General features: G+C 38.8%; 2 protein-coding genes across 2 annotated transcripts in view; both read right to left on the bottom strand.

The window, feature by feature from the left end:
- LOC103510792 (fatty acid synthase-like) overlaps positions 1-6,961 on the bottom strand; it is a 30,924-nt gene extending 23,963 nt beyond the window's left edge. The window contains exon 1 of the mRNA XM_026824760.1: positions 6,856-6,961. Coding sequence (XP_026680561.1) covers positions 6,856-6,954 — 99 coding nt within the window. The 5' untranslated portion in view covers positions 6,955-6,961. The remainder of the gene's footprint in view (positions 1-6,855) is intronic.
- A 133-nt stretch (positions 6,962-7,094) lies between these two features.
- Positions 7,095-12,643, bottom strand: LOC103510793 (reducing polyketide synthase FUB1-like). Its single transcript, XM_026824749.1, has 6 exons — positions 12,476-12,643; positions 11,687-11,855; positions 10,798-10,920; positions 9,850-10,068; positions 7,258-7,378; positions 7,095-7,108 (listed from the first exon to the last, which is right to left on the bottom strand). Exons 1-6 carry the CDS (start codon positions 12,517-12,519, stop codon positions 7,095-7,097), a joined length of 690 nt encoding a protein of 229 aa, XP_026680550.1. The 5' UTR covers positions 12,520-12,643.
- Between the last annotated feature and the right edge of the window lie 4,171 nt (positions 12,644-16,814).

Below are 16,814 nucleotides of genomic sequence, written 5' to 3' on the forward strand. Positions count from 1 at the left end.
GTTAGGCGGCTAGCCGAACCCCGTCGCTTCGCTCCGGATTTCTGCTCGTGAATCCTTAAGGCATGGCCGTTCATGTCAGTCATCCATTTAGTGGTCTTGCTCGGCGTAGCTTAACAAAAACGAACCGGAAAATAGACTATAACCTTCACGGGAGTGCAAGCATTAAGTTGACAAAGTTTCATAGCAATCGGATGAGCGGTTTGGCCAGGCATAAAGTTCGAACACACACATTCATTTTTATATATTAGATGTGATATAATACTCTTAATAAGTAGATGTAGGTAAATACGTTCTTTTGTACGTATGAGATACTACTTTTATCCCATACAGGCACTAGTCCAGTAAAGTATTGTCATCTATTTTTCTTCTTCATTACAGGAGAAATACGTTACACTGTGTGGAGGCGGGGCCACCATGTCAATGTCGTTAGCACTCCTAGTGGTTCTCATTGGTACTATTGCCTTCATGTCCTAGTGTAAGTATACAAAGCACGAATATTACAATAAGAATCATTTCTTTAATACTGTCAAGTCAGCTGATGGGGAATTGAAACAAATTCACAATTTCACACATACCCACACTTTCCTAATAATATTGACATGAAAGAAGAAAAAATAGCAAACAGATATCTACCAAAAAAATATGTTGCATACATACTTGAAATTTTAAGATAATCCTTGACAACACATCAACATACCAGTTAACCAACATGCAACATGAAAGAAAAATCGAAGAAAACATGTCTGATAATAAAATGGAAAAAGAGTATATTGTAAAAAGTATACAGGGGTAAATGGAAATAAAAAATACTAACTACGTATTTAAATGAATAACGTAATGGATAGCACTAAAAATAAACTTATCTAATATCACAGACATATTTGGGGCGGGAAATGCGAAATTTGGAATTACCAAGGGGGAAAAAAATCGAGGATGAACAAACAATAAGTGGGGAGAATAAATAGAATATACAGGAAAAATGAGAGAGACATCTCAGCAAACATTTAGTTCAAATTAATATCCTCGCAAAGGTGATAACAGAATCGGTACAATTTTTGTGAGGACTACCAGAATATTCGAGCAAACATTTGAAAGAAGTCCCTATTAACCTATTTGATATGAATATATGATCTTCATGTTAAGGCAGTGTTGGAATAATATCTATTTAACAAATATGTACATACATTCGTACATATACCTGGACAGACATGACTCTGCACATAAGGTTTTAATATCTTAGAATCAGACTAGGACAGCTGTATTGGACTTATCAGTCCTCTTCAACTGATCTAATATGCCCCTGATCTTCTTAATACATATACTCGATTCCTGAAAGAGTGTGTTGTACTTTACGAATACGGTAAGTTTTTCTGAATTTTGTCAATATTTTCCTATAGATAAATCACTTTAGCTTGTGAAATACAACATCATTTCTTTCAGACATGGATCTGAAATACACATAATTACATCTTAGGGTGGATTTCACCAATATTTTTTTAGTCCCTAGAAGGCCAGGCGACCTAACAGCCTGTTGAGTACCATTTGATTTGTATAGGCTTAACAGAGCTATTAAGCAAACAGGCTGTTAGGGGCTAAAACGAAGATTGGTGAAATCCGTAATTAATCTCTTAATAAGAAATTAAAATCGCTTACTTTTCCGTTTGATCGTTGAAAATAATTCTGGGGCCTACTCCACGAAAGAGAACGACTGACTGCCCAATTTTTACACCACGCGCAGAAAAAAACGTCGCACCGTTTGTCCATATTTTCTAGTAGAAAGTTAGGAGAGCGGAATGCAGCCTTCCTGGGAATAGTGCCCAGGCCTCACCTCAAGTTCCCGTTCCAGAAAGAACTTCCCATCTTGATGGAACTTCACACTCCGCAAAAGCTATGAAGTAATATTACAGAGGAAAAATCGTACAAAAACCTTAGAACTTGAGCTAAAAATCAAGTCATTAAATAGCTCGTTAAACGTATCAAACAAAACCTTAGAACTATTTTTTTTTTAATCCTTATTACTATGTATGTACTTTACCAATTTTGTTACATGTAATTTTTCCATTGTACCTATCTACCTTTGTATAAATTTATATGGAAAATAAATAAAGCTACATTACATTACATTACATTTTCCTCTGGTGTGTACCTAGGTAGGTCAGGGTCAGGGTTGTATTCAGGGGGTGGGGGCGAGCTTCTTTTTTAGTCCGTCCTTCCTTTATTATTACTAATAATAAAAGGTATAGTGGACGGACTATTGTATTCGCTTCGGTGTCGTCTGTCGGTCGGTCTGTCCCCATAGAAGGACTTATTCAAACCTGGTCGACCTATATATCAAATTAAAGGTCTTTTTACCAGGAACACGAAAATGGTGGTGTGGACTATCAAATGGCAATATACTAAAGTATGGGCAATCAAATGATATGGCAAGAGACGGTGACTCAAGTCGCCAAATGGACAAAGATCACTCAAATGCAAATATAACAAGTATGGACTATCAAATGGCAATATACCAAAGTATGGGCAATCAAATGATATGGCAAGAGACGGTGACTCAAGTCGCCAAATGGACAAAGATCACTCAAATGCAAATATAACAAGTCATAACTATACTGACAAAATTAAAAATACCAAAAATACTACCAAACACAATACGAGAAACAGAGTCTCCCATTATACAAGTTATATCAAGAGAAGAGATAGTCGTGAGTTGTATGACTATAATCTAAAACAGGGCAAAACACTGAAGGAAAAATCAGAAGCTATCAATGCCCTTATCTATAAAACCAAGGACACGTAAGTACCTAAGTGTGTTATGTGAAATAAGTAAATTCCATTTGATTTGTGCCAAATTCACATATTAGTGTACTTAGTAAACACTCATGACCACCTAGGAAAAATCTCATCAAAGGCTACAAAGCTGTTGTTGTTTCTAAAGTTAGCTCTATGTCCAAATTGAGGTTATAGAGGCGCTAGATCGCGGGTTTGACTTCCGCCCGGGGCGAACTTCATCCTAAACAGATAAGGTTAGTTCTTGGAACGGCTGGCTCATTCAAAGCACAGAGCTGAAAAAACTTCCCACTGTAAAATTCTCCCAATGTTTTTCAATTATTATTATTTTCGTCTTGAGTTCCTTTTAAATAGAATCCTTCAGTTACCTTGATAGCAGATCCATCTGCCTCCAAGAAGTCCACCTGACCAGGATCTACTCCCGCTTTCTGATAGAAGTTCGTAAAGAATTCCACCAGACTGGCCTGGTTAAATCCAACGAATGGTCTCTCTAGAGAGCCATAGAAGCTCTTTTTCGCCAGCAGTTCCTTTTAAATAGAATCTTTCAGTTTCAGTTACCTTTATAGCAGACCCATCCGCCTCCAAGAAGTCCACCTGACCTGGATCTACTCCCGCTTTCTGATAGAAGTTCGTGAAGAATTCCACCAGACTGGCCTGGTTAAATCCAACGAAAGGTCTCTCTAGAGAGCCATAGAAGCGAGATTCTGCATGCAGAACTTCACCATAGGAACGGAGAGCGGTCTCGGACCTTTGCAGGAGTAAGACTACGATACCTTCACTACGCGCGTAGCCATTGGCTGGAATATGAACACCAGAAAATATAATATTATTAGAACTGTAAGAAAAAGGAAATTTAAAAGGTACCTAACTCCAAAGTCCAAAAGCCAATAGAGGAGGCCAAAATTTAAACATAATTGTCAAATTTCATCAAAATTGGATATCCGTTCGCGAGTTATGGGCCAGTTCTTTTCACTACGGGGCCCCATAAGGTCTAATATGGCACCAAATGAGGACATAAAATTCCTTCATGTGTTGATTAAGGTGAGAGGTTGAGACCAAATTCTGTCAAAATTGTATTAGCTGTTCGCGAAAAGGAGCAATGTAGAAGCTGATAACAGATAGTTTACACTTTGGTCTTAGCCAAAAGGCCACACTACTATCACGTCATGTGAGCTCATGTGACGTGAGGGCAGTGTGACTATCATGAACGAAATTACCTACAATATTATGGGAAAACTTTGAAGCTTTGAACTACATCTGATTCTTTCTGACTCCCCATGAGCTCACGTGACGTGACGTGATAGTAGTGTTTCTTTAGTCGACTTACCCAGATGATCGAAAGAGCGCGTTTTGCCATCCGGACTCAGCCGATTGAGTCCTTGGAACAGAGAGTTGAGGTTTGCATTGAGAAGCAGGTTGGATACTCCGACAATGGCAGTATCCACTCTCCCCTCTGAAATGTCCTGTACTGCTTGCCTTAACACTTCGATACCGCCGGTCCATGAATTGTCGATGGTGAAACTGGGACCTGGGTGCGAAAAACTATTGTGTGAAAAACAGTGACCCTCAAAGAGGGCTCCTTTATGGCCCCCATTGGCCTCCAAGACCCAAAGTTCCTTTATAAGTGGACTAATTGGGACTTAGGGCGAAATATTTTTCTTGAGCTTCTAGAGACCCTAGAAGGCCAATTGGACAGAAACCAATCAACAAATTTCCTTTATGTTGTTGTTGTTTTTGTTGTAGCAGCAGGCAGCGAGTCATCAAATTTCCACGGTATGTTCTTCTCTGAGATCCAAGTCCAGGAATAAGGCAACATCTTTTGATTTATCCCAAAGGTCTCGTACTGATTTCCTTTATGGGTCGAGGATGTGTATCATAACCTTTTAGAAGTTTTCGCGGAACAAATAAAGATACAATCAAACACCCAGATTTACAGACAAACGATCTGCCAAGTCGTGATGAAATCTCGTTCGGTCAATGAGAATGAGAGAGGGGACGGGAGTAATTATAAGCGGTCAAACTTTCTTGACTTGGCGGGGCGGAGCGCTACCGCGATCCTTAGAACCTGATACTGATATAGCTTAGCAGTGGAATGGATTTTCTCGAAAAATTGAAGAGAAAAAGTCAAGTTTAGATAGAAATTCTTACCTTTCAAGTCGAACAGATACGCAATCGTGTTTTCGCAGACTATTCCGACATTAGGAACAAAGGTAAAGAAGATCAAGAGACTCTGGAAGAAAACGTCAATGAAGGTAAAAGCCAAGACATAAATACAAATAAAGAAGCTAGAGGTGAAGACCATGCTGAACATGTGAATAAAGAACCAATAGACAATGATTTTGAACACCACCATATCAGTGAAAATGAAAATTTCCCAAATGTAACCAAATCAAACAGTGAAAATAATCTAGGAAACACAGATGAACGTTATTTACTGGAGGAAATTGACAACAAATCCAAAGAAGACCCAGGAAATGACAGTAGCTATGACGAAATCCAACCTGCCTATGAAGACGAAATACCACCAGACACACTTGAAAACGAAAACGAAAGATATGCCAAGAGTAACCAAAACGAGAGATATGGCACAAATAACCAACACGAAAGACCTAGACAGCATACAAGGCATACTGGCAGAAGTAAGCATACAAGAGGAACTGGAAATGAAAAACCGTATGTCCAAAGTAGCAATCAAGGAAGAAAGGAAAGAAATCTCGGCAGGAAAAACTATACAATTGACACATACCAAGATGATAACAAAGACATAGGAGAAACATTTGATGACATACCACCAACATTTGATGACAAACCACCAACATTTGATGACAAACCACCAACATTTGATGACAAACCACCAACATTTGATGACAAACCACCAACATTTGATGACAAACCACCAACATTTGATGACAAACCACCAACATTTGATGACAAACCACCAACATTTGATGACAAACCACCAACATTTGATGACAAACCACCAACATTTGATGACAAACCACCAACATTTGATGACAAACCACCAACATTTGATGACAGACCCCCAAGCGGTAACAGTTTGAACCAAGTGGCATCTCTGTTCTATGTCAAGCCAGTTGTGGCACACCTCACAAACGAGGCAGCTATCAGATACCCATGTGATCCAGGAACGGGGATTGGTCTGTCTATTTTGTGTTTGGTGTCGTTCGTATCCATACTGAGTATGGTGCTGAGCATCACCAACTTTCTGCTCAATGATGCCCGTGCCAAAAACATATTCTCGTTTCATAGTAAATGAATGGTTTGTTAAGTTTATTGTGAGTGTTGTAATAAATGCTTTCTTAGACGCTATCTATAATAAAATAAATAAACTCCCGATGTACCCGATAATTCTGCTGACAAAAAATTGATGAGTGCATACTAGCCCGTTCAGAAAAAAATCATAGATGAAATAGGTTACAGCTACACTAGATTCATGTGGCCTGTGTCGTAGTATGCCCAATGCCCATCGTGCAGTAGCAGTAGTATATCTCTGATTAGACCAGAAAGTAACACGTTGCAAAATAAGGGTACATTTTTTTTATCGACTTTGAGAATGAAACCCGAGACCTTCTACATCTACATAGATGACAAGCAAATGCTTTACCACTAGGCTAACAGTACCTCTTAAATCGTTCGTTAATGATGGGTTATCAATTTATCACTATCTTAACCAGTTTGGGTCAGCCTTACCTTAACCCGTTGGTCGATATTGGGGTTGGGCGTCTCGAAGTTAATATTGGCAACCAGAAGTTTCTTTTATTGTGAGTGCTCTGTGTGAAAAGTCATGTGAACTTTTTGGAGTTTCTCCATTTTCTCTTAAAGGCAACTTGAATCTTGGTGCATCTTACCTTCTGGATGATACTGGCAATTCCCTTCTCAGTTCGACTCGACACAAGTATCGACTTTGAGAATGAAACCCGAGACCTTTTACATCTACATAGATGACAAGCAAATGCTTTACCACTAGCCTAACAGTACCTCTTAAATCGTTCGTTAATAATGGGTTATCAATTTATCACTATCTTAACCAGTTTGGGTCAGCCTTACCTTAACCCGTTGGTCGATATTGGTGTTGGGCGTCTCGAAGTTAATATTGGGCGCTATCACACTGGTGTTCATGGCCATGAGGGCTTTCACCATACTCATTAGAGCGGAGGCAATGCAAATTTTGTCCGGAAAACCATAAAGCCAAAAAACCAAAAAAACCGGTTTTTGGGGGATTTTTTTTCACATTTTCTCACACAAATGAGCTCTGATCTTGAAATTTGTCGCGACGACCTATGACCTCAAAGCGAGAAAACTTTTTGAGTTCAGTCGATAATTTAAGACCGGTTTTAGCGTCACCTGTGTTAAGCTACGCCGAGAAAGGCCAATAAATGGATAGGTGACTTGAACATTATATTGGGAATAAAGGGAGAACGGGCTCTAGTCTTGATTTTAAATCATTACATGAAGCGGAGGCACCCTCTGAATGGCCTATGTTGGACTTGACACTGCCCACCTTCAAGGCGGAGGTACGGTTCTGACAGAACAGCTGGGAGATGATGTTGAGTTCCAGAGTGTCGAGAGACTGAGGAGGAAAGAAACAATCAATGTGGTGAATTAGAACACCGTGAAAATCAGAAGAATCCGTAAAGGTGTGTCCACACATAGTCGATCGATCATCTATCGGCCGTCGATCGATTTCGACTATGTTTGGACACACCTCAATATTATATGATTATATCACATCAAAACATGAACCGAAATAATTATTATTGCCAGTAAGTCTGGCTGAGGGACTATAAACAGAGAGTAGATCAGCGTCTAGCTAGGGGACTATCAACAGGGAGTAGACTAGTCCTAATTTCCTCACGCTATATCAATAGCAAAGGTTGAGTGCGAAGGGCATCCCACTCGGAAAATTTTGTTTAGCCAAAACCAGTTGGCCTCTACTGTAAGCCAGACTCCGAAAATTTAGAGCATCTACCTCTCCCTTGGTAGATCACTGTTTGGACTTTCGCCCTCCCCCCTGGACAAAATCCGCGATACCTACGGCCCTGAGATAGGTACTTATTTACATTTACCGTGAAACCTCAGCACTTAATATTCATAGACAGTTTGTCCATTTCAAGGCAAAGGGCAAATACCTCTCATTCGAGTCATAATTTTATGCATACTGATTACTCAATTACTCATATAGTGTATCGAATCAATGTGAGGACCCCAGTGGTCGTATTCAATGACCGGTAGATAATTGTTTGGTACCTACATATGTGTTAAGCTGTGTCCACATATTTTTTTTTTCTATTTTTTAAAAAGATTTTATCTCGGCACCGCTTTTCGCAATACTTCAAGGTACATTCTTATTCTAATTCGAAATAATATTATAATAGTGCTTATTTATACTGCTCGCATAGGACTGAAAAGTCCCTTTACTCCAGCAGTAGGCTACTACTATTATTGTGGTCAAAATGAGAGACAGATTCTTGAATTCTTGGATGTTTTCATCAAACAAATAACGTTCGGTGGGAGAGCTCATCTCAAAGTGAGAATCCTGCCACTTAAAAAGCCTTAATAAGCCTTAAAAATCCTACCACTTAATAAGCCTTTAAAATCCTGCCACTTAATAAGCCTTTAAAAAAATACTCAGAAGCCCTCTTTCAGATGAAAAATTAAAATACACAAGTGGTCTATGACAGCAAGTGTGGACGTGAAAAGCGGAATCTCTTTAGTTGAATCAAGTGCAAGTCGGAAAAAAAGTCGCATAATAAAAGGGTAAAGGGTAATACGGCTATACCTACACCTTTACTTTCCCCACCTAACTATCTCCAATAACCACCAAGCAAAGGCATAACTAACGTAGTTAATGTAACAATTATTAATTATGTGTTCCATTGTTCATTAATGTTCGAATGTTTTCCCTATTTCCTTGCTTCCTGTGAAATACTGTGAATTGACGTTTCATTTTGTGAATTACCTATGTATAGACTATAGAGGAAAAAAAATCGGTAATTGAAAGCAATGATTTCAATTTATTGTAACGGAGATTCCCAACGATTGTAACGTAACCATGTAGTGGGTATTGTAACGTAATTACAGTTATGTAGAAAAATAGCAGTAAGTGACGTTTCATTTTGTGAATTACCTATGTATAGAGGAAAAAAAATCGGTAATTGAAAGCAATGATTTCAATTGTAACGGAGATTCCCAACGATTGTAACGTAACCATGTAGTAAGTATTGTAACGTAATTACAGTTATGTAGAAAAATAGCAGTAAGGTATATCAGTAAGGAAAGGAAATATAAGCAAGGAAAGTAATGCCAATGATGAAAGAAGAGGCAAATAGAACACGTCGATTACTTAAAATACAAACAGACATCATCAGAGGCAATAACATCAAGCAAAACTACATTATTGTGGTCAAATTCTCTAACAATGTTGATGATAAAAGAAAGTGGGTGTTTGTTTTGGGCACTATTCCTTTATTGTTATTAAAGGATATAAGTTGTACAAGTATAAGAAGTAGTTCTTTAGATATTTCGACTGTCAGCTAGATATCTTTAAAAAAGAATACCAATGTTAATATGTAATATGCACCTCAAAAGAATAGAATGTACCTTGTTTGTCCTGGTGGGATAGGACTGAAAAGTCTCTTTACCAAAGCGGTCTAAACAAGGGCTGTGTCAATCTATTTACAGCTAAGACGCTACCCGATAATTCTGCTGACAAAAAATTGATGAGTCCATACTAGCCCGTTCAGAAAAAAATCATAGATGAAATAGGTAACAGCTACACTAGATTCATGTGGTCTGTGTCGTAGTATGCCCAATGACCATCGTGTAGTAGCAGTAGTATATCTCTGATTAGACCAGAAAGTAACACGTTGCAAAATAAGGGTACATTTTATTATCGACTTTGAGAATGAAACCCGAGATTTTCTACATATACATAGATGACAAGCAAATGCTTTACCACTAGGCTAACAGTACCTGTTAAATCGTTCATTAATGATGGATTATGAATTTATCACTATCTTAACCAGTTTGGGTCAGCCTTACCTTAACCCGTTGGTCGATATTGGGGTTGGGCGTCTCGAAGTTAATATTGGGCGCTATCACACTGGTGTTCATGGCCATGAGGGCTTTCACCATACTCATTAGAGCGGAGGCACCCTCTGAATGGCCTATGTTGGACTTGACACTGCCCACCTTCAAGGCGGAGGTACGGTTCTGACAGAACAGCTGGGAGATGATGTTGAGTTCCAGAGTGTCGAGAGACTGAGGAGGAAAGAAACAATCAATGTGGTGAATTAGAACACCGTAAAAATCAGAAGAATCCGTAAAGGTGTGTCCACACTGTCCACACATAGTCGATCGATTTCGACTATGTTTGGACACACCTCAATATTATATGATTATATCACATCAAAACATGAACCGAAATAATTATTATTGCCAGTAAGTCTGGCTGAGGGACTATAAACAGAGAGTAGATCAGCGTCTAGCTAGGGGACTATCAACAGGGAGTAGACTAGTCCTAATTTCCTCACGCTATATCAATAGCAAAGGTTGAGTGCGAAGGGCATCCCACTCGGAAAATTTTGTTTAGCCAAAACCAGTTGGCCTCAAAGCGATCACTCTAAAGCTGATTGAGAGGCCGACGACAAACGCCGACCCCATCTGAACATGGGAAAAGGCGAAGAAGAAGAAGAAGAAGAAGAAGAAAGAGAAGAAGAAGAAGAAGAGAAGAATTATTGTCAGTCTAGTTAGCTTAGAGAGGAGCAAGTCTGCCTTATAGAGGGCGCTAGATCGCGGGTTTGATTTCCCGCTCGGGGCGAACTTCATCCTAACAGATAAGGTTGTTCTTGGAACGGCTGGCTTATTCCAAGCCACAGAGCTGAAAAATTTCCCCAATTGTAAATCCTCCCAATACTTTTCGATTATTATTTTATTATTATTATTATTTTTTCGTCTTCAGTTCCTTTTAAATAGAATCCTTCAGGTTACCTTGATAGCAGATCCATCTGCCTCCAGAAGTCCACCTGACCAGGATTTACTCTCGCTTTCTGATAGAAGTTCGTGAAGACATTCCACCAGACTGTGCCTGGTTAAATCCAACGAAAGGTCTCTCTAGAGAGCCATAGAAGCCGAGATTCTGCATGCAGAACTTCACCATAGGAACGGAGAGAGCGGTCTCGGACCTTTGCAGGAGTAAGGACTACGATACCCTTCACTACGCGCGTAGCCATTGGCTGGAAAATGAACCCAGGAAGAATGTAATATAATTAGAACTGTAAGAAAAGGAGAAATTTAAAAAAGGTACCTAACTCAAGTTCCAAAAACCCATGGCAGAGGAAAAGTTGATACAAGAGATCACAATAGAACAGAAAATAAGGGTGAAAGTGGCAGAGGAAAAGTTGATACAAGAGATCATAATAGAATAGAAAATAAGGGTGAAAATCTCAGAAGAAAAGACGATACAAGAGAAGGACTTGATCACGTAAAAAAACATGTAAAAAACAAATTACTCAATAATGAACAAGAAAAGCAAGCATATGAAAAACTGGACTATCGATACGTGCCAAGTAATCGAAAACCTAGTGAATTTCGCACTAAACACAACACGTACAAAAACCATGGACAATATGGACATGTTCAAAGTCTAAATAACAATCTCAGAGAAATGGAAGACCAAAAGATTCCAGAAGAAAGAAACAAAGATGATTCCAAAAACGATTTTAAAAAAACTAGACCACATCTATTCAGATTTAGACACAGATTTCAATCGCTTAGACATACCCTCAAAACCCCTGTCGAGAGACATATTACACGTTATAATAGACATGATAGATACATGAAAATACAACAAAACGCTGAGAAAAATGCTGGCACACACCGCAAAATGTGATTGAGTCCTTGGAACAGAGAGTTGAGGTTTGCATTGAGAAGCAGGTTGGATACTCCGACAATGGCAGTATCCACTCTCCCCTCTGAAATGTCCTGTACTGCTTGCCTTAACACTTCGATACCGCCGGTCCATGAATTGTCGATGGTGAAACTGGGACCTGGGTGCGAAAAACTATTGTGTGAAAAACAGTGACCCTCAAAGAGGGCTCCTTTATGGCCCCCATTGGCCTCCAAGACCCAAAGTTCCTTTATAAGTGGACTAATTGGGACTTAGGGCGAAATATTTTTCTTGAGCTTCTAGAGACCCTAGAAGGCCAATTGGACAGAAACCAATCAACAAATTTCCTTTATGTTGTTGTTGTTTTTGTTGTAGCAGCAGGCAGCGAGTCATCAAATTTCCACGGTATGTTCTTCTCTGAGATCCAAGTCCAGGAATAAGGCAACATCTTTTGATTTATCCCAAAGGTCTCGTACTGATTTCCTTTATGGGTCGAGGATGTGTATCATAACCTTTTAGAAGTTTTCGCGGAACAAATAAAGATACAATCAAACACCCAGATTTACAGACAAACGATCTGCCAAGTCGTGATGAAATCTCGTTCGGTCAATGAGAATGAGAGAGGGGACGGGAGTAATTATAAGCGGTCAAACTTTCTTGACTTGGCGGGGCGGAGCGCTACCGCGATCCTTAGAACCTGATACTGATATAGCTTAGCAGTGGAATGGATTTTCTCGAAAAATTGAAGAGAAAAAGTCAAGTTTAGATAGAAATTCTTACCTTTCAAGTCGAACAGATACGCAATCCGATTGGCCAGTAGACATCTGACGTGGGCGAGTAACCAGAAGTTCGTAGTCAGTCGTTCATCACAACCTAGTGATTCGTCATCTGAGATACAAGAGTTGGTATACACAGAGCTGTTGGATCCTGCTAGGGATTTCGGATTGATTCCTGTAAAAAGAACAGAGTAGAATAGAATCTATCCTGCAATTCAGGAATAATGAGTCCTATAAAGGTGCGTCTGCCTTGTAAGCGCGAGGCCGCGGGTTCGAATCCCGGCCGGGGCGGACTCGTATTTATGAACAAGAATGATCGTTCTTATTTCAGTCTCAAGTCAAAATTGACCAATCAAATGCCTTGAGACTATGCTTAGCACGAACTTAAGAGCCAGCATTTTGTTCATAAATATGGGTGTCAAAGTCTCCCACATTATTCTCATCTCATCCCTAACCCTCTATATTCCCTATACCCTTTACCTATCCTTGTTTGAGAAATATGAGAGCACAACTAATTGTAGGTGAAATTGATTAGGTGAGGGGAGACCACTTAACCCTAAGGTGTAAAAGAAAATAGGGTGGCTGATGGTAAATATCTTTTTTACATTCTAGGAGTGCCGGACGCTCACTACATTTTAGGTGAGAATTAATTGACATTTTTGGTTTGCCAACAGTCACACTGAAGTTATAATTTTCCTGGACTTATAGTTGGCACGTACCTTAATGTTTAATTTGGACGTTTCGGGTCTGGAATTCAGACCCGAAAGTGACTCTTCTGCTGATGTACCGTTCCAGAGCCGCAAATTTAAGGAGAAATAAAAAGGCATGATAGATGAAGCGATGTTTAACACAGGGTGCCCCCATTTATTACCAAGATATTATCGTCCAGCCCCAAAGGTGAAGAAAGACAGGATAGGTCAAGTAGCTCACTTGGTAATCAGGAGGGTGTGGGTTCAATCCCAGTCGAGGTATGCAATTTTATCATCAACACTGTTAGAGAATTTGACCACAATAATGTAGTTTTGCTTGATGTTATTGGTTTTTGCCGTCTGTTTTTATTTCTGTCTGAAGTAGTTCACGTGTTCTATTTGTCTCTTCTTTCATTATTGGCATTACTTTCCTTGCTTATATTTCCTTTCCTTACTGATATACCTTACTGCTATTTTTCTACATAACTGTAATTACGTTACAATCGACCACAATAATGTGGTTTTGCTTGATGTTATTGCCTCTGATGATGTCTGTTTGTATTTTAAGTAATTGACGTGTTCTATTTGTCTCTTCTTCCATTATTGGCATTACTTTCCTTACTTATATTTCCTTTCCTTACTGATATAGCTTACTGCTATTTTTCTACATAACTGTAATTACGTTACAATAACCTGCCTCTGGTTACGTTTCGAAAATTGTCCAAATTTGAGCATCCGCTCGTAATTTTTTTTGAAGCCAAAACCAAATGTCAGCCCAAAGCAACCACCCAAGGGCTCATTAATAGGTGGACGAAAACGCCGACTCCGTCTGAACACAGGAAAAGGCAAGAAAAAGAAGAAGATAAGATTGGTATGTACATTGTACATAATGGTCTTCAATATTTTCCAATCCTTTCTTTGGGGACTAGCAGCGAGCTTTCCAAGATCTGATTCTACGTACCATCTTATAAGGTTACCTGGAACAAGGGGGTCTTTCACACTGCTGACTTCTTTACTGATCGCTCTGTTAAGGTGTGTCCACACATAGTCGACTGGCCGTCGATCAACGAGATAAATCCATGTTGTGGAGGCAGTGTGGACGGTTCAGTCGACATCGATGGACATGACGGCCCGTCGACTATGTGCGGACACATAGTCTTCCGATCTACTGGGGGTGTCAATAACTCACCCACACCACTACCTAGGTGTCCGGTTATTGACTCCCCTAAATATCACAATACGCTGACCCAGTCTATCCCGAGTTGTATTCTAGATGAGTCGATATAGCGATAGTTTAGGCAAATCAAATGCCATATCCGATTTTGCTCAATTTCATACTTATAATGGCAATAACAATAACTGTTAATAGTCTCAATAGGTTCCGATTTACCCAATAGATTTCGTTAATAGACAAAAACTAGTAATAGAAAGTAAAAAAAAGAAGAAAAAAAAAAGAAATTAAATCAACCGTGCTAAGTGCTGGAATCTCGTCATTGTTGCAACGTTATGCAAATTAACCGCATTTCGTTATCGAAGCGCTAGCCTTTAGTCGCTTATTCGCCCTTGACAATCTTATATCGAATTGAAGTTTGTCCCTTGAACCGATTACTCGCTTTTCGCTCTCCCTTTTCGCGTAAAATTCTAGGGATTTTCCCTAGTGCAGGTGTGCACAAAGTGCGGCCCGCGAACTCATTTCGATTTTTAAGGAAAAATCAAGAAAAAGAGACATTATTCAAAAAATGTGGAAGAAAATGAAAATGTGTTACGAGGATTTTTATTTTTTATTTTTTTCTGAAGGGTTATAAATCAAAATTTTCTAAAAAATTTGCCTGCGGCGCAATTTACTTTTGTATTAATTTTCAATAAAACGGGAGGAGGGGGTAAGTACCCCCCCCCACCTACCTATCCTCTCTCATTCTCATTGACCGAACGAGATTTCATCACGACTTGGCAGATCGTTTGTCTGTAAATCTGGGTGTTTGATTGTATCTTTATTTGTTCCGCGAAAACTTCTAAAAGGTTATGATACACATCCTCGGGTCATCTTGAGTTTGTGCACCCCTGCCCTAGTGTATTTGTGAAAATAGAATACCTACACAATACCGTCAACAAATTTTGATTGTTTCTCTCTAGGTACAGTATTTCCAGATTTTCTCTATTTTTGAAGACGTGACATTTGTTTGAATTTCAAAATCAAATTAAAGCAATGTGATTGTTAAATTTTTATGCTAAAAAGGCAATGAAGTGATTTTTTATGGCAACCCGTAAGAAGTAATATTCTAAAAGTTTTTCAACTCATTTTATAAAGTTTTGTAAAACTCTTGGAAGATTTTTCAATAAAGATCTCATTTTGTGTGTTTTACTTCGAGATTTTGTATGTTTTACCTCGATTTTCATTGACCGATTCTCAATTCTCATTAACCTTCGTACCGTTATTTTAGAAGGTGATAAATTTCGACTTCTCCTCACAAATATACCTTTTGTTCAGTTTCGATTTACGGTAATTTTTTCACTCTCCTTATTTTTGATCCGGTTTTTTATTAAATCATGTCATCGGTTGTGATTTCGGGAATCAGTGGCCGATTCCCGCGGTCGAATGATGTGGAAGATTTCTACAAGAAGTTGCTCAATAAGGAATCCACAGTGACCGACGAATTTATCAAGGATCGCTCTAGCGGTGAGTTTTTGGGCCGAATGAACAAGAATGGGTTAACTTTCTAATTTGAAGGAAACAGATATCCGTAAAAAACCTTAGGTAAATTTTCCATAAGCAGCCCTAGTTAAATTTTCCATAAACAGCTCTAGTTTTGAATTTTCCGCATACTTACAGTCCTAGGTTAATTTTCTGCATACAGTTCTAGTTAAATTTTCTGCATAATATAGTCCTTTTCTTTGTGCCATTTGGAAGTTTTCTGACAGCAACGAGTTACGTAAAGTTGTTTCTGATGATGTAGTGTTGGTCTAGTCATCTAGTGGTAATGTTATTTCGAAAATTGACGCTTATTTCGTATTATTGCTGTATAAACTCAAAGTACATTACCAACCCCATCAATAACTTCAATGCCGTAACTAAATTGATGTTTTTTGTACTTTTGTACTAATCCCTAGATTGTAAAGCACATTAAACTGTGAAGTTTTTCTCAATATTTTGATGGAGGGAACTGAAATTGCCAAGATATTATCGTCCAGCCCCAAAGGTGAAGAAAGACAGGATAGGTCAAGTAGCTCACTTGGTAATCAGGAGGGTGTGGGTTCAATCCCAGTCGAGGTATGCAATTTTATCATCAACATTGTTAGAGAATTTGACCACAATAATGTAGTTTTGCTTGATGTTATTGCCTCTGATGATGTCTGTTTGTATTTTAAGTAATCGACGTGTTCTATTTGCCTCTTCTTTCATCATTGGCATTACTTTCCTTGCTTATATTTCCTTTCCTTACTGATATACCTTACTGCTATTTTTCTACATAACTGTAATTACGTTACAATACCCACTACATGGTTACGTTACAATCGTTGGGAATCTCCGTTACAATAAATTGAAATCATTGCTTTCAATTACCGATTTTTTTTCCTCTATAGGTAATTCACAAAATGAAACGTCAATTCACAGTATTTCACAGGAAGCAAGGAAATAGGGAAAACATTCGAACA

This window comes from Diaphorina citri, unplaced genomic scaffold (assembly GCF_000475195.1).
Source record: "Diaphorina citri unplaced genomic scaffold, Diaci psyllid genome assembly version 1.1 scaffold643, whole genome shotgun sequence".
NCBI classification, from domain to species: Eukaryota; Metazoa; Arthropoda; class Insecta; order Hemiptera; family Psyllidae; genus Diaphorina; species Diaphorina citri.